Consider the following 24,000-nt stretch of genomic DNA (forward strand, 5'->3'; position numbering starts at 1 on the left):
CTTTATTTCTCGTAATTCTGACTTTATTTTTCACAAGTCTGACTTAATTTTTTTGCAATTCCAAGTTTATATCAAAACTCGCAAATATAAAGTCAGAATTGCGGGTTTATATCCTGGAAATTCTGACTTTATATTTCACAATTCAGACTTTATTTCTCATAATTCTGACTTTATTTCTCTTTATTTCTCGCAATTCTGACTTTATTTCTCGCCATTCTGACTTTATTTCTGGCAATTCTGACTTTATTTCTCGTAATTCTGACTTTATTTTTCACAAGTCTGACTTAATTTTTTTGCAATTCCAAGTTTATATCAAAACTCGCAAATATAAAGTCAGAATTGCGGGTTTATATCCTGGAAATTCTGACTTTATATTTCACAATTCAGACTTTATTTCTCATAATTCTGACTTTATTTCTCTTTATTTCTCGCAATTCTGACTTTATTTCTCGTAATTCTGACTTTATTTCTCACAATTCCAAGTTTATATCAAAACTTACAAATATAAAGTCAGAATTGCAGGTTTGTATCTGGGAATTTAGACTTTATAACTCTCAATTGCAAATTTATATCTGTCATTTCTGACATTATTTCTTGCAATTCTGACTTTATTTTGCAATTCCGACTTTATTTTGTGCAATTCTGAATTTATTTCTCGCAAGTCTGACTTAATTTTTTCGCAATTCCAAGTTTATATCAAAACTCGCAAATATAAAGTCAGAATTGCATGTTTATATCTGGCAATTCTGGATTTATTTCTCGGAATTTTGACTTTTTTCGTAAATTTTTGCTTGATTTTTTCGCAATTCCGAGTTTATATCAAAATTCGCAAATATAAAGTCAGAATTGCGGGTTTATATCCTGGAAATTCTGACTTTATAACTCTCCATTGCAAATTTCTATCTGTCATTTCTGACTTTATTTCTTGCAATTCTGACTATTTCCAATTCTGACTTAATTTTTCACAATTATTATATTATTTATATCAAAAAGTTAGAATTATAAGTAACTTTATTTCTCGCAATTCTGACTATTTTGCAATCCTGTCTACATTTTTTCCCGCAATTCTGACTTTATTTTTCACAATTGTTATATTATTTATATCAAAAAGTCAGAATTACAAGTTTATATCTAGCAATTCTTATCTAATATTTTCGCAATACAGAGTTTATATCAAAATTTATCAGAATTGCAAGTGTTTATCTGGCCATTCTTACTTTTCCTCCCAATTCCAAGTTTCTATCTCGCACTTCCAAGAAAAAAGTCATAATTGTGAGACAGAAAGTCACAAGAACCTTTTTCTTTTTTCTCTTTTATGCTTCCATACATTCCCTTTCATAAATAAGTTATGAAAACTTTATTTGTAAATGTTCTCTGAACAATCAAAGCATTCAGTTTTTTAAATGTTGTAAATATTTTTTTCTTCCTTTTTTGGTGCATACATTAGAGAACACGTTATGGATACATTTTAATGTATCATTTTGCAAACATTACGAGAACATTTTGAATGAACATTTTGTTTTGAAACAACTAATGAACATTAGATGACCGTCCAACTAAAGAGTTTCAGAAAACAATGAACAGTGTGTGTGTACACATTTTGATTGTGAAATACCAGATAACTATGAACAAACATTTTATTAACACTACTTGTTTGTTCATAACTTTAAAAGAACCTTAGCAGAACGTTCCCTGTTAGCTGGGATCAAACCATTTTTATCATCCTTAAGGATAAAATCTGTCATTTTAACCCTTTTTAATGGAGAAATCTGATGCGTTACAGATTTTCAACACAAGCTGAAGATGGCAGAGAGCTGCGGACGTGACTCTTTCCTCCTGCCCTCTAACTGACCGTGAGCGGACACTGAGATCTGTATCCATGAGGGATTGTGGGACACATTCATCTCTGAGACCAGCTGAGATTTCATAAAATCCTCCAGCAAACACACTCCCAGTGGAAATAAACACAAATAAGGGAATAATTACAGATCCTGTGCATGTGATTCGGGAAGGAAATGCTGCGGCAATTGCTGGTAAACTGTTTTCCTTGAGCATTTCACATCTTTACATTTTTCACATTTAGTGATTTGACAAAATAAATCTTTTTTTTTTTTTTTGAAAACATGTTGTGGTCCAAGTATCTGGATACAGACCAACTATAAACCGAGTCATCACTAGACTTACTGTTGGAAATATGACACTTAAAAAACACTACTAAAAATGATGTTTTCAGTACGCTGTCATAAAGCAGCGAATACTGATATGATCATTCGTCAGTGTCAGTAATGGCAAATCCATACACTTTTACATGAAACATTAATTGGTCAGAAGTGTCTTTTCAATGTGTTGGATGAAAATATTGACTTGGCATAATCTGGCAAATGTCTCTATTTAAACATCCGGCCTCACACTGAGTTTCAAGGTTTATTAGATTAAAGGTTTTCAGAGAGGAAGAGCTGAGATTATAAATGTGATATTGAAATAGTATGAATGAAATTACCCTCAAAAGTGCACAGAATGTACTGGCCATGAAACCTTGTTTTATTTAAATTTAATTCATTATTTATTAATTTTGTTTTGTTTATTATATAAGGACAGTATAACAAGGATGCAATTTTTATTTAATTATGTATTTATTCATTCAATTGTTACTCTTTTTACAGGGACGGTATGAAAAGAAATATGATGCAGTTTTTATTCATTCATTCATTCATTCAATCAATCACTTTTTGTATTTTTACTTTTTAAAGTATTTTTACTTTTGTTTTTTACAGGTACAGTGTGAAAAGAAAACGGATGCAAAAATTACTATATATATTTTTATATACTATTTTTTTTGTTTTTTTAGTACAGAAAACAGATGCAATTATTTATTTATTTATGCATTTTTGCCCCAAAAAAATTTCAGGGACTGTATGAAAAAAAGGGTGTGATTTTTTTTTCTTCTTTTATTTATTTGCTAATTTATTTATTTATTCATTCCTTCAATCTTTTTTTTATTTTTTACTTTTGTTTTTTAACAGCGACTGTATGACTGTATTAATTAATTTATGTATTATTATTTATTTTTAGACTGAAGGTTAATCCAGGCCCATCTCTTTCCCAAGACACATGAAGAAGAGGTCAAATTCATCAAATTCAGTAGACGTTTGTATCGCTCCCATCATTTGCATCAGAATATCCTCATATATTTCTATCTAAAACTCATATTATGTTGCGGTTCCTAATATAGTTTCCGTCCAGCTGGCGAGTGACCCGTTAAAGCAGTTTTTATTGACATTTGGCTCTCGGCGAGTATTAATTTTAGACACTGTGTGGAAGCATCTCGCAGGTGTGAATGAAAATGATATTTTTATTGCATAAAATGCCTTCAGAGCTGTCATAATTCCTCTAATTAATATAAAATCAGAAGGAAACGAACACTGGCTTCATATCAAAGAAGGCCGCCAACATTTCCCAACATTACTATATTCAGCAGAGCCAAGAACCGGATGAATAAATCAATCGCCATCCCATATGCCTGCTTTAGATTTATTAAAGAGGTCAAATCATAAAAAAGAGATGCAAGAGATCGATATGATTATGAAAACATACCGCAACTTTCAGAAATTCCTCTTGAGTCAAAAAAAAAAACATGTTTAGAATCTAAATTCAGTTCTAATATAAATATTTAAGCTGCACACTGCCAAAAAATGATCAGTATTTCTGTCTTGTTTTCCAGGACAAAATATCTAAACACTCAAGATACATTTACACTCCATTGGCAGACATTTTTACACATTTCAAACACTTAATTTTGATATTTTCTTCCAGTAAACAAGACTTAAAGGGTTAGTTCACCCAAAAATGAAAATTCTGTCATTAATGACTGACCCTCATGTGGTTGGACACCCGTCAGTCCTCCGTTCATCTTCAGACACAAATGAAGATATTTTAGTGTAAATCTGATGCTCTGAAAGGCTTCAGATAGGCCTCCATTGGCATTCAGTACATTTACACTCACAAGACCCATAAAAGGCACTTAAAACGTCGTTACAAAGTCCATCTCACCACAGTGACTCTACAATAATCTTACGATGCGACGACAATAGTTTTTGCGCGGAAAAAAAATCTAAATAACACCTTTATCCAGCTTGTTCTTGTCTTCCGTGTGTGTCTCCACGACGCATGCGCGAGAATATGACGCAGATCCGGCGTTCGGACACATGACCCAGAAGAGATTTGTTTACAAGCAGAGGAAGACGCGCGTATCTCAGCTGTTGAATTCTACATTGATCGTGCTTTAGGTCTCGGCGTAGTGCTCAAAATCGGACTAAAGTGTGTATTTCATGGATTCCCGAACGCCGGATCTGCGTCATATTCTCGCGCATGCGTCGTGGAGACACACACGGAAGACAAGAACAAGCTGGATAAAGGTGTTATTTTGATTTTTTTTGCGCACAAAAACTATTGTCTTCGCATCGTAAGATTATTGTAGAGTCACTGTGGTGAGATGGACTTTGTAACGACGTTTTTAGAGCCTTTTATGGGTCTTGTGAGTGTAAATGTACTGAATGCCAATGGAGGCCTATCTGAAGCCTTTCTCAGCATCAGCTTTACACTAAAATATCTTTATTTGTGTCTGAAGATGAATGGAGGTCTTACGGGTGTCGAACGACATGAGGGTGAGGAATTAATGACAGAATTTTCATTTTTGGGTGAACTAACCCTTTAATATCTGAAGTAATTTTGGGTCTCGATTTAAGATATTTGTACTGAAAAACTGAGACAAAACTAGTTTTCTACAGTGCATTTGTTGTACTTTTCAGTTGTCTAAAGGAGCACAACGACACTTTGTTCATCTCAAATCCGGCCTGAAACCCGTCAATGTCGTTCACCGAGTGTCCTGAGTTTCTTCAAGCAAACTGGAAATGACAGTTTCAATCCCAAAGAGATGAATGCAACAGACTGCATTATGAGACGTCCACACACACACACATGCAGACAGGCCCAAACATGCATTGTGTTGCTGTCTATCACAGCGGCACAGAACGGAGATGTCAGATGAGAGGATTAGCTCAAGGTCACCACCGCCCGCCGGCCGTCACACCTGCAGGACGATCGCATCGGGATCGAGAGAAGCTGCGACACTCCTGCGCTTCTGTCATTCATGCAGCAGGCAGATAAACAATCAATTATGTACAGGCGGTCATCAGGGACACCTCAGTGCAGACTGCAAGAGACTGCAAAAATCATGCTTGTCCTCTGTATTTCCGTGTCTTTCACAAAATACGAATGAAGATTTTTCTGTGTCAGCTGTAATGCACTTATCCAAATAGCAAAGCAGTCAAAATATTTGTTTTAATGACAAAAAGAATTATCGTTTAACGATTAAAGGAGTGTAGAAATATGTTAATACTCCATTTATTTTCAAAGGACACAAGTTCATAAGCTTTTTCTCCAAATTTGTACTTTCCTGTCAATATTTTGGATGTACACTTCAAAAAATGCTTTTCTTACTTAGTGTTTTTGTCTTGTTTTTAGTCCAAATATCAAAAAATCTTACATTAAGAAGCATTTACTAGACACGCAAAAGTTTTTGTCTTGTTTTGGGGGAAGATAACTCAAAATTAAGGAAGTTTTTGTTTAAAATAAGCAAAAGAATCTGCCAATGGGGTAAGCAAAATAATCTTAATTCAAACAGAAAACAAGATTATTTTGCTTACCCCATTGGCAGATTATTTTGCTTATTTTAAGCAAAAACTCCCTTAATTTTGAGTTATTTTCCCCCAAAACAAGACAAAAACTTTTACTTGTCTAGTAAATGCTTCTTAATGTAAGATTTTTTAGATATTTGGACTGAAAAGAAGACAAAAATACTAAGTAAGAAAAGCATTTTTTGCAGTGTAGTAAAACCGAAATAGCAGAATATGTGTATTTTCTTCGGTCACTGACCTTGAAATCATAAAATAATGTCAAACATGTGAAAATGGTCTGAGGATTGAGCAGATAGTTGTGATCTGGCTCAGAGGAAGATGGGAATCATGTCTTTGTGATGGTTTTTCTGCTGATTAAGTGATAATACTCGACTTCTTCACCCAAAATGGCTGTCGAAAGCAAAAATGCTATGAAATGCACATCATATTTTGTGAGGAAGTGATGAGCTAGAGCGAAACAGACATTATTTTTTTAATCAGCACCCCAAAACTGCGGCAAATATGATGCTGGCCGATGAAATCGGCAGCAAAACATGAGCTTTATGCAGAAAGCACAGTGATTGGCGTTTCAAAGATGTGGCGCACCAGCAGGGGGCCGCACACCAATGATGGGTGAAAACAAAACAAGAATTACAGCCGCTCCGCATTTATCAGACTCGGCAATTACTGATGACGCCTCAAAAACACGTCCTGTGCTTTCAAACGCACTGAAAAGCCTCACGCAGGGACGTATCATGAAAAGACGACTCAAATGAAGGTTGAGTTCTGGAAATGCCAATCAGGCCTTTAAATGGCTTTTGATTGGCTGTGCTGGTGCTGACAGCATGAATTCCCATCATGGTTTATCCTGCTTTGATGCTGCTTGATCAAGAAAGTTATTCTGGTGAAGAATTACAGCCGCTCCAGTGTTATCGGTTAAACTAGTTAAGGACTTTTGTTGGAAGCGTTGTTATCGGTTAAACTAGTTAAGGACTTTTGTTGGAAGCATTATTATCGGTTAAACTAGTTAAGGACTTTTGTTGAAAGTATTGTTACCGCTTAAACTAGTTAAGGACTTTTGTTGGAAGCGGTGTTATCGGTTAAACTAGTTAAGAAATTTAGTTGGAAGTGTTGTTATCTGTTAAAATAGTTAAGAAATTTAGTTGGAAGTGTTGTTATCTGTTAAACTAGTTAAGAAATTTAGTTGGAAGCGTTGTTAACGGTTAAACTAGTTAAGGACTTTTGTTGAAAGCGGTATTATAGGTTGAACAAGTTAAGGACTTTTGTTGAAAGCTGTATTATCGGTTAAACTAGTTAAGGACTTTTGTTGGAAGCGCTATTATCGTTTAAACTAGTTAAGGACTTTTGTTGGAAGTGGTATTATCGTTTAAACTAGTTAAGGACTTTTGTTGGAAGCGGTATTATCGTTTAAACTAGTTAAGGACTTTTGTTGGAAGCGTTGTTATCGGGTTAAACTAGTTAAGACATTTAGTTGGAAGCGTTGTTATCGTTAAACTAGTTAAGGACTTTTGTCGGAAGCATTGTTATCGGTTAAACTAGTTAAGGACTTTTGTTGGAAGTGTTGTTATCTGTTAAACTAGTTAAGGACTTTTTTGGAAGCATTGGTATCGGTTAAATTAGTTTAAGGACTTTTGTTGAAAGCGTTGTTATCGGTTACACTAGTTAAGGACTTTTGTTGGAAGCGTTGTTATCGGTTAAACTAGTTAAGGACTTTTGTTGGAAGCGTTGTTATCGGTTAAACTAGTTAAGGACTTTTGTTGAAAGTATTGTTACCGCTTAAACTAGTTAAGGACTTTTGTTGGAAGCGGTGTTATCGGTTAAACTAGTTAAGAAATTTAGTTGGAAGTGTTGTTATCTGTTAAAATAGTTAAGAAATTTAGTTGGAAGTGTTGTTATGTGTTAAACTAGTTAAGAAATTTAGTTGGAAGCGTTGTTAACGGTTAAACTAGTTAAGGACTTTTGTTGAAAGCGGTATTATAAGTTGAACAAGTTAAGGACTTTTGTTGAAAGCTGTATTATCGGTTAAACTAGTTAAGGACTTTTGTTGGCAGCGCTATTATCGTTTAAACTAGTTAAGGACTTTTGTTGGAAGTGGTATTATCGTTTAAACTAGTTAAGGACTTTTGTTGGAAGCGGTATTATCGGTTAAACTAGTTAAGGACTTTTGTTGGAACCGTTGTTATCGGTTAAACTAGTTAAGACATTTAGTTGGAAGCGTTGTTATCGTTAAACTAGTTAAGGACTTTTGTTGGAAGCTGTGTTATCGGTTGAACTAGTTAAGGACTTTTGTTGGAAGCGGTATTATCGTTTAAACTAGTTAAGGACTTTTGTTGGAAGCGGTATTATCGGTTAAACTAGTTAAGGACTTTTTTTGGAAGCGTTGTTATCGTTAAACTAGTTAAGGACTTTTGTTGGAAGCTGTGTTATCGGTTGAACTAGTTAAGGACTTTTGCTGGAAGCTGTTATTCTCAACATAAAACTATCTTTAAATCTTTAAAAATGTTTTAATAAATATAAAATATACATCTTAAATGAAAAAATTTATTAAATGAAATTTAGAACTGTTGCCGTGGCAACTAACTGAAATAAGTTTAGGTTGAAATACTAAAATTACTAACTGAACTGAAACGGAAAGTTAGAAATGAAGAAATTTGAATAAAAAAATCAAATAAAAATGACAAAAGCACATACAATTACTTATAATTAAACTAAAATATTAATACAAGTATATAGTATATAATAGTATATAATGTAGTATAAAATGGTATAAAAAATACCACTAAAATAACATGATAAACAGCCCTTAAAAAACCCTACATTACTTGAGAATGAAAGTTTTGGAAGATTTGTTGTTTCAGACAATACATCCGTAATTAAGTTTATTTTATTTACCCTTTTGGCAACTAGTTGTTTTTTCTTGTTTTGTGCATAAATCTAATAAAACTGTGGTGAGGTTTATGCATTTTCCAAAAGGCTTCAAGATATAATCTTTGAAAACAATTCTTAATGTTACATTTTGCTTCTCAAGTAAATTTGTGTGATATATTAATATTTTTATAACTAAAATAAATAAATAAATAAATACATACATGTAAATAAAAATAAATCATGTTAATTTATATATTTCTGGTATGTTTTTACTGAAAATGAGACAAAAATACTGCAGATTTTTTTGCCAGTGCAGGATGTTAAATGGATCTTTATGAATTGCGTGAGCCGCTCTACGAGTCTTTAACCTTCATTTAACCTCATGAAAGCAGCAAAACGTTCGGTTATAAAGATTCTCCTCTTGACTATAAGTTGTGCCGATTTTATTCACCTCAAAGGGTATGAAATTTGGGTCTGAATGAAGCGTGTCCGATCAAAAGAAATCACAGCCCTATGCAGCCTGGCTCTTGAACTCCAAAATGAGGATTTTCATTTCCCATAATCCCGCTTCCGCTGCCCGGACAAAACCACATTCAGAAGGAGAGACGGCGGAGGCCTCAGTCCACGACTCCACCGCGGGAAATGAACAGAATCCAGGAGTCAGGATGTGTATGAGGTGAGATACAGGACTGGAGAATGGAGTCGCGGTACAGCACCGCCAGCGGCCACTTTGAATTGGTCCTTTCTAATCCGTGGCGGTGAAGAATGGACACACACGCACACACACACACACACCCCGGTGTGGAGTCAGCCGATTCTGCTATCTCAGATAACACCTTTCTTACACACCGCAGGAAAGACTAATAACAGAGCCAGAGATTATGGGGCTAATCGTTGGGTGCATTGGAAACACTCAAGGGCCCCAAACACACACACACAGAGGAGAGGAAAGAACATCTCTTGTTTCTACTAGACAGCAATGAGATTAAATAGAGTGCAAGAGGAGACTTTTGCTTAAAGGAGCAGCTCACCCAAATTCATATGAATATAACAAGCAGAAAGTAACTCACACAGGCCCGGAACAACATTCGGAAGAGTAAATGATCACTTTCTGACTTTATGTATCTGATTTCAGGATATAAATTTGATGCACAGACTGAGGCAGAACATCATTTTTTGCAGATCGTCATTAAGTCTCAATGAAAAAGCAAGAGAAGAGCGGATGACGCCAGCAACACCAGTGATGAACTGAATGCAATGTAAGTCGCTTCAGACAAAAAGCATCAGCCAAATGCATAAATGCAGCTGTTAAACTGACACTGTTCATTACGATAATCACAGACTTCATCGCTGGTACAATCTATAAGTACACGAACGCTTCAAATCCATGCCAGTATTTGTCAAATCGGAGCCTAGCTAACAGATGAGAGTTTGTTTAACGCCTCGTAACTCCAGCTCAGAGCGTCAGCGCTCCGTTAGCAGAACTGCAAGCTCAGTCGTAAAGCCAGCGGCCATCTGCACACGACCAATCAAACATTTATCAATATAGTTTTTTCCAAGAACAAACCCCTGCGCTCAGCATTTCACAACTAATTACCTTCTCTACAGAGAAAGCATTAGACTTATCGGGGTCGACGCAGGTCTGGATTAGCCGTGTGTGAACTGTGTTTGCATGCAGCCTTTGAGGAAGAGGAAAACCTCTCTCTTAGGGTTTCCGTCTTAAGCAAACAGAAGTGCTGGAGCTATTAATTACAGCACCTGTGGCGTTATTACGAGGGAGGGCGTAGAACTTCATTTTGCTTCAGTCTCCTCAAAGCTGCAACACATGAGATGTTCTGCGTTTGAGGCTTGAGAGCGGATCCATCTCATTAAAAGTTGTACGCTCCCAGCCGAGCGGCATTTGAATGCATCCTACCGTACGCACTCGTTGGGTTTTTATTCTCGTTTTTCATGAAGTCGAGCTCAAAAAGAGGGGAAGGAAATTAAAGTAGCGCTGGGACGAGCAGAGGAGAACTTGGCAGAGCGCAGCGGAGCCTGGCACCAGTTCGCTTTGAAACAATAGAATCCGCAAGGACGGAGAAACCAATACAGACTTACGAATATTCCCAGAATATCTTCCAAAGCAGCTTTTTACATAATGAAACACCCTGGCAACACAAAACTGGGGAAAATAGCCTTTTATTCACATGCATCAAATGAAATTGCAATCTGTTTGCTTTTGATTGGCTGTGCTGGTGCTGAGAGCATGACTTCACATTATGGTTTACCCTGCTTTTGATGCTGGTTTACAAAGGAAGTTATTCTGGTTGAACTACTCAGGAATTACAGCCACTCCAGTTAGCTAGTTAAGAAATTTTGTTGGAAGCTGTGTTATCATTTAAACTCGTTAAGGACTTTTGTTGGAAGTGTTTTTATTGGTTAAACTAGTTAAGGAATTTTTGTTGGAAGCGGTGTTATTGGTTAAACTAGTTAAGGACTTTTGTCTGAAGCAGTGTTATCGGTTAAACTAGTTAAGGACTTTTGTTGGAAGCTGTGTTATCGGTTAAACTAGTTAAGGACTTTTGTTGGAAGCGGTGTTATTGGTTAAACTAGTTAAGGACTTTTGTTGGAAGTGGTGTTATTGGTTAAACTAGTTAAGGACTTTTGTCTGAAGCAGTGTTATCGGTTAAACTAGTTAAGGACTTTTGTTGGAAGTGTTGTTATTGGTTAAACTAGTTAAGGACTTTTGTCTGAAGCAGTGTTATCGGTTAAACTAGTTAAGGACTTTTGTCTGAAGCAGTGTTATCGGTTAAACTAGTTAAGGACTTTTGTTGGAAGTGTTGTTATTGGTTAAACTAGTTAAGGACTTTTGTCTGAAGCAGTGTTATCGGTTAAACTAGTTAAGGACTTTTGTCTGAAGCAGTGTTATCGGTTAAACTAGTTAAGGACTTTTGTTGGAAGCGGTGTTATTGGTTAAACTAGTTAAGGACTTTTGTTGGAAGTGGTGTTATTGGTTAAACTAGTTAAGGACTTTTGTCTGAAGCAGTGTTATCGGTTAAACTAGTTAAGGACTTTTGTTGGAAGTGTTGTTATTGGTTAAACTAGTTAAGGACTTTTGTCTGAAGCAGTGTTATCGGTTAAACTAGTTAAGGACTTTTGTTGGAAGTGGTGTTATCAGTTAAACTAGTTAAGGACTTTTGTTGGAAACTGTGTTATCAGTTAAACTAGTTAAGGACTTTTGTTGGAAGCTGTGTTGTTGGTTAAACTAGTTAAGGACTTTTGTCTGAAGCAGTGTTATCGGTTAAACTACTTAAGGACTTTTGTTGGAAGCGGTGTTATCAGTTAAACTAGTTAAGGACTTTTGTTGGAAACTGTGTTATCAGTTAAACTAGTTAAGGACTTTTGTTGTAAACTGTGTTATCAGTTAAACTAGTTAAGGACTTTTGTTGGAAGCTGTGTTGTTGGTTAAACAAGTAAAGGACTTTTGTTTGAAGCTGTGTTGTTGGTTAAAAGAGTTAAGGACTTTTGTTGGAAGCTGTGTTGTTGGTTAAACTAGTTCAGGACTTTTGTTGGAAGCTGTGTTGTTGGTTAAACTAGTTCAGGACTTTTGTTGGAAGCTGTGTTGGTTAAACTAGTTAAGGACTTTTGTTGGAAGCTGCTGGAATCTAGCGTTTTATAAAAAATAAAAAAAAATCGTAGTTTCATCGGAATGTTCCGAAACTTGGTGACTTTATTGGTACTTGGTATATGAACACCCAAAAAAATTGGGGACAGGATTTGAAAAGTCTAAGTGGTCGTAAAAAAAAATAGTCACATTTAGGACCTTCGGCCCAAAAATTACCCCCATAGGAAATTAATGGGAAATTTGTTTTTTTCTGCATACAATCTAAAAATCAGCCAGGATGTGGAAAAAATGACTCAACAGTGAAGAGGTGAATCTCTAAAACATCAAGAGTGCAAAACAGACAAAAAACTCACACACACACACACACACACACTTATACACACAAAAACACACGCACACACATATTCACGCGTGCTTTTAGAATGGACTCACTGGTGAGTCCTTTTTTTCTGCATCCTGGCTGATCTGTAGATTGTATGCAAAAAAAAACTCTGTATTTTCATATTTTTGCCAATTTCCCATTCATTTCCTATGCGGGTCATTTTTGACCCGAAGACCCTGAGTGTGACTATTTTTTTTACGACTACTTAGACTTTTGAAATCCTGTCCCCAATTTTTTGTGTGTGTTTATATACCAAGTACCAATAAAGTCACCAAGTTTCGGACCATTCCGATGAAGCTACGATTTTTAACATTTAAAAAAAAAAAGAATTTGGGTCAGAAATGACCGAAGAACCCCAGAGGGTTAAGGACTTTTGTTGGAAGTGGTGTTATTGTGGATGGTGTTAATATAGAACTTGAAAGACCGCAGTGGAGCCTGGCACCAGTTCACTTTGAAACAATCGAATTTGCAAGGATGGAGAAACCAATACAGGTGTACGAATATTCCCAGAATATCGTCCAAAGCAGCTTTTTACATAATGAAACACCCTGGCAACACAAACCTGCATCATGCATCAAATGAAATTGTAATCTGTTTGCTTGAGCGGCCCGATGCAGCCATTTTGGCAATGCCGTGTTTTTTTGGGACAGGAATATCAGTTTGTCTGATTAATGTTAGACAGGGTCATCATTTGTGATGCTTTTGGTACATGCTTTTATCCTAAATATTTCATAGTTCATTCAAGGTACATTTGTCCACACATTCCCTATGACCTTGGTTCAGTTCTTGGTACAATGCTCTAGCAGGCCACCCCTTGTGTTTGGTGCTACTAAAGGTGCATAAATGAAAACAGTGGTTGTTAGCATGTTACTTTGTCGTTGCTAGGATGTTCTGGGTAGTTGCTAGGGCATTGATATGTAGTTGATGGGGGATTTATCTTCTTGCTGTATTGTTGTTCTGAGTAGTTATAAGGGCATCAATGTGTTGCTATATCATTGCTAGGGTGTTCTTGGTGTTTACTAGAACAATGATATACAGTTGCTAAGGTAGCAACGTGTTGCTGTATCATTGCTAGGGTGGTCTGGGTGGTTTCTAGGGTGTTGATGTGTTGCTATATTGTTAATAGGGTGTTCGGGGTGATTGTTAGAGCAATTATATGTGGTTACTAGTGGTCTTGCTATATTGTTCTGAATGGTAACAAGGGCATTATTGTGTTGCTATATCATTGCTAGGGTGTTCTTGGTGGTTGCTAGAACAATGGTATGCAGTTGCTAGGGTGTTAATGTGTTTCTGTATCATTGCTAGGGTGTTCTGGGTTATTGCTAGGCTGTTAATATGTTGCAATATTATGGTTATGGTGTTCTAGGGTTTGCTAGAGCAATTATATGAGGGTATAAACATGTTTCTGTATCATTGTAAGGGTGTTCTGAGTGCACTGATGTGCAGGTGCTGGGGTATAACATGTTGTTAGGGTTTTCTGGGTGGTAGCTAGTGCATCACTATTGTTAATGTGACTGTCATGACTTTTACCGAACAGGATTCCCAAACACTCCCCATGGATAAATGTTCATGCAAACCGGAAGTCCTGACGTTTGTGTCACTCAATGAATCATTTTCAGGGTAAGCATCTTCCTGCAATTAAGAGCATGTATTCTCAGTGTGCTTCCGTAAGGCGCTTTATGGACTTATAACTCATTTTCTTTTCATAAGCATCAGCGTCTAGGGGTCTCGTATCTCCGTGCACACAGAGACTGTGATTACGGCTGTACGGCTCCCTCTCTGTAAGTCGACGTGAAGCTGACAAACGCTTGACTGTGACAAGAGAATCATTCCAGCGGGGAGTCGACTTAATCACACCAACTGAAGGATTCTGGGAATGTCGGGCTCTTGTAGCTCACAGACATTTTAATATCGATCCGAGCAATAGAATGTAATCCATCAGTACTCTCATATTCATCTCTGGGGGATGCAAGGAATTAAACGCTGAAAGTGTTTATCAGTTTTGGTGAGGATACAGCGAGGTGCTTTGGGACGCTCTCTACCGCAGTCGATCAATAATTCCACAGAGGAGAGAAATACAGTGCGCGCGGCACTATAAAAGCTGTTTTCTTTTTAAGAGACTGTTTAAAACCTGAAGGACATGGAGCACTTCATGTTGCACCAAGATGAATCTAGGCTATCATAATAAAGACATTTATCTGTGTGCACAAAGGCTCCAAGCGCCTCCTGAACTTCATCGTACGGCAGATTGTTGAATGTACAACTGAGAGACGCTGTGCTTGAATGAACCTAATTGGCTGGGCTTTGTATTAGATTGACTAATTATCATTAAACAGGAAGTGCTGGAGTCGAAACGCTTTGCTGGAAATTTGCATGCTGTCTGGTAGCAGCAGTCCCAATAATCCATAAACCGAAATGATATATGACATCAACAAGCGCACACTTTCTGGGCAATTAGTGGAAGAGCAACAGAAAAAAACTATAAAATAATTACAATGATAGTCCAAACTGGAAGTATGAAGTGACTGGTTGACTTGTGGGCTTCAGATTCGCTGTTTCAGCAGCAAAAACAGCAGCAGGGCACATCCTCTATGTCAGCATATAATGCTGTATTCTTTTGGCAAGATTAACTAGTTTGACACCCTGCGAGGAGCTACTGGAAATAATACTGCAAAGATTAATACTCATTCATATACATTTATATTGATTTACACCGATCAAGCATAACATTATGTCCTAATATTGTGTTGGTCCCCCTTTTGTTACCAAAACAGCCCTGACCCGTCGAGGCATGGACTCCACTAGACCCCTGATCACCAAGATGTTGGCAGCGGATCCTTTAAGTCCTGTAAGTTGCGAGGCGGGGCCTCCATAGATCGGACTTGTTTGTTCAGCACATCCCCCAGATGCTCGATTGGATTGAGATCTGGGGAAGTCAACGCCTCAAACTCGTTGTTGTGCTCCTCAAATCATTCCTGAAGCATTTGTGCTTTGTGGCGGCGCATTATCTGCTGAAAGAGCCACAGCCACCAGGGAATACCGTTTCCATGAAAGGCTGGACATGGTCTCAACAATGCTTAGGTAGGTGGGACGTGTCAAAGTAACATCCACATGGTTTTCCCAAGGTTTCCCAGCAAAACATTGCCCAAAGCATCACTGCCTCCGCCGCCACGCCTTCTTCCCATAGTGCACCTGGTGCCATGTGTTCCCCAGGTAAGCCACACACACGCACCCGGCCATCCACGAAATGTAGAAGAACACGTGATCATCAGACCAGGCCACCTTCTTCCATTGCTCCGTGGTCCAGTTCTGATGCTCACGGGCCACTGTTGGTGCTTTGGGCGGTGGGGTCAGGGGTCAGCATGGGCACCCTGACTGGTCCATACACAACAAACTGAGATGCTCTGTGACACCTTTCTATCAGAACCAGAACCTCAAATCCTTACGCTTGCCCATTTTTCCTGCTTCTAACACATCAACTCTGAGGACAAAATGTTCACTTGCTGCCTAATATATCCCACCCACTAACAGGAGATCATCAGTGTTATTCACTTCACCGGTCATAATGTTATGCCTGATTGGTGTGTATTCTGACACCTTTCTATCAGAACCAGAATTAACTTCTTGAGCAGTTTGAGCTCCAGTAGCTCGTCTGTTTGATCGGACCACACGGGCCAGCCTTCGCTCCCCACGTGCATCAATGAGCCTCGGCCGCCCATGACCCTGTGGCCGGTTCTCCACTGGTCCTCCATGACCCTGTGGCCGGTTCTCCACTGGTCCTCCATGACCCTGTGGCCGGTTCTCCACTGGTCCTTCATGACCCTGTGGCCGGTTCTCCACTGGTCCTTCATGACCCTGTGGCCGGTTCTCCACTGGTCCTCCATGACCCTGTGGCCGGTTCTCCACTGGTCCTCCATGACCCTGTGACCGGTTCTCCACTGGTCCTCCATGACCCTGTGGCCGGTTCTCCACTGGTCCTTCATGACCCTGTGGCCGGTTCTCCACTGGTCCTCCATGACCCTGTGGCCGGTTCTCCACTGGTCCTTCATGACCCTGTGGCCGGTTCTCCACTGGTCCTCCATGACCCTGTGGCCGGTTCTCCACTGGTCCTTCATGACCCTGTGGCCGGTTCTCCACTGGTCCTCCATGACCCTGTGGCCGGTTCTCCACTGGTCCTCCATGACCCTGTGGCCGGTTCTCCACTGGTCCTCCATGACCCTGTGGCCGGTTCTCCACTGGTCCTCCATGACCCTGTGGCAGGTTCTCCACTGGTCCTTCATGACCCTGTGGCCGGTTCTCCACTGGTCCTTCATGACCCTGTGGCCGGTTCTCCACTGGTCCTCCATGACCCTGTGGCCGGTTCTCCACTGGTCCTCCATGACCCTGTGGCCGGTTCTCCACTGGTCCTCCATGACCCTGTGGCCGGTTCTCCACTGGTCCTTCATGACCCTGTGGCCGGTTCTCCACTGGTCCTCCATGACCCTGTGGCCGGTTCTCCACTGGTCCTCCATGACCCTGTGGCCGGTTCTCCACTGGTCCTCCATGACCCTGTGGCAGGTTCTCCACTGGTCCTTCATGACCCTGTGGCCGGTTCTCCACTGGTCCTTCATGACCCTGTGGCCGGTTCTCCACTGGTCCTTCATGACCCTGTGGCCGGTTCTCCACTGGTCCTTCATGACCCTGTGGCCGGTTCTCCACTGGTCCTCCATGGCCCTGTGGCCGGTTCTCCACTGGTCCTCCATGACCCTGTGGCCGGTTCTCCACTGGTCCTTCATGACCCTGTGGCCGGTTCTCCACTGGTCCTTCCTTGGAGCACTTTTGATAGAGACTGACCACTGCAGACCGGGAACACCCCACAAGAGCTGCAGTTTTGGAGATGCTCTGACCCGTCACAATCTGGCCCTTGTCAAACTCTCAAATCATTAGGCTTGCCCATTTTTCCTGCTTCTAGCACATCAACTCTGAGGACAAAATGTTCACTTGCTGCCTAATATATCCCACCCACTAATAGGGGATGAAGAGATCATCAGTGTTACTCACTTCACCTTCACACACATATATATATATATATACAATTCAACTATTTAATTCTCATTAGGAATTTATTTAAGTGTATCTATGATGTTAAATCAAATTATGTATTTTGCACAGTAACTGTGTTTTGCAGGTTGGTTGGTTAGTTTGCCTGGACTCTCTGTCCTGTGATTGGTCGAGTCTCAGTGCTGTGCTAGTTTCATCTATCTAATAGAACAGGTAAATGAATATAATTAGAAGCCTCAACAGCACAAATAACATGATTGAAATAGATTGGGCCTTTATTGCAGCATTTTGGCTAAAGTTTTTCATCTCCCTATTTATAACGAGACAAAACGAAATGCTTCATTGTGATTGATTGACATCATCATGGTCTGTTTCTCATGGAGTTTATGAGGATAGTGTGATTTAAATGTTTCTGGGATCGTCAAGCGTTTAATCAGCCGCTGTATCAAAGGTGAATTTGATGACATTGATGATGAACATGTGAAGGCGTGTGAGTCTGTGCTGATTGATTGTTTCTCACCTGTACAGGAGTAATCATCGATACGGATGAATCCGGTGTGGCAGATGCACATGAAGGAGCCGGCGGTGTTCACACACTGCGTGTTCTCGCGGCAGTAGTGCCTCCCCTCCGCACACTCGTCGATATCTGCAGAAACACAGCAGATCAGCAGAGCCTTAGACAGGCTGAAGACTTCAGCATGAAGCTCAGGGGCTGCTGATCGAAACGCTGCTCGCTTCAAGCCGCCAGTCTTGATGGGGCAAAGATATATTCAATATTTGTCAAGGCAAGTTTATTTATATAGTACATTTAGTGTGCAATGGTAATTCAAAGTATTTACATAAAAGGGAATAAAAAATAATCATAAAAGATGCATAAGAAATATAAATAATAAAAAGTAAGGAATAAAAATGAATAAAAAATGTATATACATTTTATTAAACACTAAAAAGAAATTCTAAGTGCTTTATTTAAAATGAGTTTTAAAAATAATAAGGCATAAAAATATAAATAAATAAAAATAGATTCAAGAAATGATAATTCAAAGAGTTTTGCATAAAATTATTTAAAAAATAATCATAAAAGATGCATAAGAAATAAAAATAACAATAAAAAGAAAGAGATGAAAATGAATATAAAATGTATCAAAATGTATTAAAAATTAATTAAATTAATTATTTAAAGTGCTGTACATAAAAATTATTATTTTTTTAATAATCATAAAAGGTCCATAAGAAATAAAATGTATGGGAAAAAATTATAATTTTTTTTAATAAAATGTATTAAAAACTAAATAATAGAAAATAATACTCAGAAAAAATGATTTTTACACAGAAGCTGCTAGTAAATTTAACAAATAATTATAATAATTGCAAGTAACATTTAATAAAATGTAATTTTTTTTTCTCATTAAAATGTTTCTTGTAAAACATACTCCAATAATATTTATTTAATCAATTTTACAGTGTACATAATTAAAAAGATACAGTGAAGAAGCAAAGATTTGAATGCCACTTTCACACACGTGACTTGTGAGTATATATATATGAATTTAAAATGCTAAAATATTTGGAATGTTTGAATCATTTCCATGATTCAGTTATTTTGATTCAATCAATTGTTCATTTCAATGAAGTGTGTTTGCATTATTATTATGAAGCAGCGTGTGCAACATGCTGGTTAGTTTTAAATAGATTTTTAATGTTTAACTCTTTGCATTAAACACCTTGAATCGGTTTGTCAACATTGGCTGTTTAGTTAAAATTATTTATTGTTCCTCTGACTGGAAAAATCTGCTTTCATTTATTCATCAAGTAAACAAAACACAATTCTTTATATTAAAATGACTGTACAATGTGCAAAAATCAAGGACTTTTGTACTGGATTCAAGTGTTCTTATTATGAATTCTGTGACTTTTTAAAAGGCATTATGCACCTCTGGGGAAGATGAAATCCGTGACATTTCCGGGAAAAAGTTTGGAAGAAACGGAGGGCAGAGTGATCGCCCTGCTTATGTGTCATGAGTCATGACTCCTTGAATTTATCGCAGTCAGATCAAATAAAAGGTATTAAATCAAATCTCATAGACTTACAGATCTAATAAAAAGCCTTATAAATTTTCACCAGTGCCGAACTGCTGCATTTGTGATGAATTCAGAGTGGCTTTATGGCTCAGGACTTCAAATGAAACTTTAACCCGATTTACTTTGAACTTGCGTCCTTCAGCATAACCTCAGAGGCTTCTCTTCTGTAACTCGCTTAGTTAAAAAACCTCCTCTGTTATTTAAAGGAATAACCAGGAATTATCTTCCTACAGTAACAAAAGAACTACAAGACACACACGTCTGGAATGAATCAGACTGATGTCAGTTACTTCAGTTATAGACTAGTTAGACTAGTTTTCTCTAGTTTTAACCAATCTTGACACTGGTACCTGCATGCCAAATTATTATTTTTTTGCTTTAAATAAAATAAACGTTAACTGAAATAAAATAAAATATAAAAAAACTTAAAGTTAGTTTATTTCAGATAGTTGCCAAACAGTGTTATTTTATTTTTTATTTTATTTTTATTATAGTTTCATTATTATTTTCAATTAGCTTTTAAAATTTACTTTTTTTTCATGTTCATTTTAATTACATTTTAGTAATTTTGTTATGTGCTTTAGTCATTGGATATATATATATATAATGTATATATAATGTATATATATATATAAATATATATATATATATATATATATATATATATATATATATATATATATATATATATATATATATATATATATATATATATATATATATATATTATTTTCTATTTCTGTTCTAGCTTTAATTTTTATTTTTTGCAGTTAATAATTTTAGTGCTTCAACTTAAACTTATTTCAGCTGATTGCTAATTGAGATTTCTCATTTTTGTTTAAGTTTTTCAACTAATATTTATATTTTATTTGATTTCAGCTTAATTTCAATTAACAAATGTTTTTATTTTGAAGCTATGTTTTGAAGTTTAAATTTGGACTTTCATAATCATGACCAGTTGAATTTATGACAAAAAGTCAATTTCTACTTTTTTTCTCAGAATTGTGACTTTTTAATGACATAATTGTGTAATTGTAAGTCAACATAAGGATTATGTCGTAATTGCCAAGGCAACATTTCTCATTTTTGTTTAAGTTTTTTAACTGATATTTCTATTTTATTTTATTTCAGCTTAATTTCAATTGACACAATTTTTTTATTTTAAGGTATGTTTCAAGTGACTTAAAAAGTCATAATTATGACAAAAGTCGAAATTATGACTTATAAATTCACAATCATGACCATTCGAAATTACAACAAAAAGTCAATTTCTACTTTTTTCTCACAACTTTGACTTTCTAAACTCATAATTATGACATACTGTAAGTCAGAATCATTATTGAGTATGTCATAATTGTCAAGGCAACATTTATCATTTTCATCAAGTTTTTCAACTAATATATATTTTATGTTATTTCAGCTTTATTTATATAACATAATTAATAGTTTTAGTTGTTTTAGTTGACATAATAACTACATTCAGTTTAACTTGATGCACTAAAATAACTAAATCTGAAATAAAAAGTAAGGAAACCTATATATATATGTGTCCCGTGCTGGCAAAAATGAGTCACTATGAGCAATTAATTATTGTTATTTTCACATTCTATTAACAAAACTTCAAAATGATGTATGATTTGTTTGAACCAGACAAAAAATGACATGAATGAGTTGATAGGAGTCAGCAAAGTCAGTTTTAAGAAAAATCGAGTCAAAGTTTTCTGGAGGTTCCTAGCAACCATCTCTTAAAGTCCCTGGTAATACAAAATTTGACACACGCCAAGTCAACACCAAATATTTATAGGAAAAATATAAAAATTTTCCCCCAAGATACCACAATTGTTTGATTAACATTAATGAAACATACAGCCTATATATTAAGACTTGTACCACACGGATCTAATATCATGTTCCACATCAGATGTTTTTCCCAAAAAGTTAACCAAAAGATCACATAAATATGAGACCTAATCTTCATTATTCTTTTATCATTGTTTTTTTGTATTCAGCAATTATTAGCCTTTATTCTGGCATTACATCAACACCACTTGATCCCACTAATACATTAATCCACATTATTAATCCCAGAATTGGAGCAAGCTTTTGTTCATCACTGATTGCTGCGGCTTATAGAGTATCTTCACTCCGGTTTTTCTTTTGTCCGATACTGATTGCAACGGCATATAGAGCATCTTCACTCCGGTTTTCCTTTTGTTTGTCACTGATTGTTGCGGTCTATAGAGCGTCTTCACTTCGGTTTTCCTCTACATCACATTAGCATTGGAGGAGCCTGGGTTGAATGTGCCAGCGTTTGTGTGTGAGATAACGAAATAGAGGGAAATCCATCTTCTTTTTGGAGTTTTTGTCCTGTGTTCTCCAAAGCGAAGGGAAATCAATCACAGCTAAGTGCACATGAATCAGGGCTGACGGAGACACACGGTCTGCTTCAGAGTAAATGTGGACGAGGATCTTGACAGGAGTAAACAAGTCAGGCATGGAATAAACAGCCAAGATAAACGATCTAAGCCACGGTATTACAAGCGATTAAACCAGAGCGTACGAACAGTGTGTTGCGGTTATTTGATGATAATATCAGTAACCTAACAGTTCAAATATAGCATAGGCGATGTCAATACAATTACTAGAGAGTGTGTGTGTGTGTGTTTTGTGTGTGTGTGTGTGTGTGTGTGTGTGTGAGAGAGTGTGTGGTGTGTGTGTGTGTGTGTGTGTGTGTGTGTGTGTGTGTGTGTGTGTGTGTGTGTGTGTGTGTGTGTGTGTGTGTGTGTGTGTGTGTGTGTGTGTGTGTGTGTGTGTGTGTGTGTGTGTGTGTGTGTGTGTATGGGTGCAAGATTGTGAGATTTGAGCTGATAAATAATATTTTAATAGTTGATAAGCTGTGTGTTTATTGTGCTCCTCGAACTCTTAACCTCCAGATTATACGGGTAGTTACATTTTATTATTTGCGCTTAGCATTCTTTTTCTGCGTTAACCATGACCCATCAGAACAGATCTGCCATTTCGGGTCGTGGCCCACCAGAGAAGCGGCGGCTTGTGTGTCATTTGGGCCAAGACGCCTTCATGCTGTGGGTGGCATTATGTATTTTCTATCTGCCTTATTTTCCTCCTGCTGTCTCGCTCTATCTCTCAGCTCCAGTGCTGTCTGTCTGCCGGTGGGAAGATAACACACGGTGTGTTTGCCTGACAGACCCAGTGCTAAAATAAACCATTCACCTCCCACAGATCTGTGGCTGCCGTCCCAAACACAGGTGCGCTGCACTGAGAGAGACACACACACACACACACACACACACACTCAGACACCAAAATTCACCAACTGCTGGAGTCTCAAACACCTGCAAACACTAGAGATCAGCAAAACTACAGATAGAATGACGAGTCGTCCAGTTGGGTTTAAGAAACCTGAGGCATACCAAGCTCTACTTCTACTTAAATTCTACTTAAAAAGTCATAATTATGACATAAATCGACCAAATTAGACAAGGTTTCTTTCATACGTCTTTGGAGTCTGAGAGGATTGGTGTGGAAGACCATTTCTGCCACATAAGAAAAAAAAATATTTTTACTTAAAAAGTTAAAATTATGACATACTAATAAGCCAATTATGTAAAATCAAATTTGACATAAAAAGTCAAAACTAAAACTATGACCTACTAAGTTAAATTTTTACTTAAAAAGTCATAATTATGATATACTAAGTAAAGATTTTGACAAGTCAAAATTGATTTAAAATGTCATAATTATGTCAAAATTGACAAAAGTTAAAAATGTACAACCTAAGTTTAAATTATGACTTAAAAAGCGATTATCACATTAAAAGGTCAAAACTTACATGAAAAAAGTCAAATTCTGACTTCAAAAAGTTGAAATTATGACTAAAATGTATAATTGACAAGTTGAAATGAATGTCAAAATTTAGTTGAAATTGCCAAAAGGTGGAATTATGACACATTAATTTCAACTTTTTAAAGTGAGAATTTTCACTTTTTGACTGAAATTTGAAATAAAAAAGCTGAAATTCTGACTTTATAAGTTGAAATTCTGACTTTAAAATTCATAATTATGACAAGTTGAAATTTTAACTTTAAAATGCATGATTATGACAAGTCAAAATAATGATTTAGCATGTCATAATTTCAATTTCACCATTTTGACTTTTTCTGTGACTTGGTATGTGAAATTCTACTTTTTATGTCACAATTTCAACTTTTTAAAGTCAGAATTTAATTTTTTTTTAACAATGACAAGTTGAAATTCTGACTTTAAAACATTGAAATTCCTAATTTATGACAATTCAAAGTAATGATTTA

At 36.9% G+C, this 24,000-nt stretch overlaps 1 protein-coding gene across 1 annotated transcript in view; it reads right to left on the reverse strand.

Annotated features, from left to right (window-relative positions):
• The window catches only part of nell2a (neural EGFL like 2a), a 153,112-nt gene that overhangs the window by 50,872 nt on the left and 78,240 nt on the right, over positions 1-24,000 (reverse strand). The window contains exon 13 of the mRNA XM_079809133.1: positions 18,111-18,236. Coding sequence (XP_079665259.1) covers positions 18,111-18,236 — 126 coding nt within the window. The remainder of the gene's footprint in view (positions 1-18,110; positions 18,237-24,000) is intronic.

This window comes from Gobio gobio (assembly GCF_949357685.1).
Source record: "Gobio gobio genome assembly, chromosome: 25".
Lineage (NCBI taxonomy): Eukaryota > Metazoa > Chordata > Actinopteri > Cypriniformes > Gobionidae > Gobio > Gobio gobio.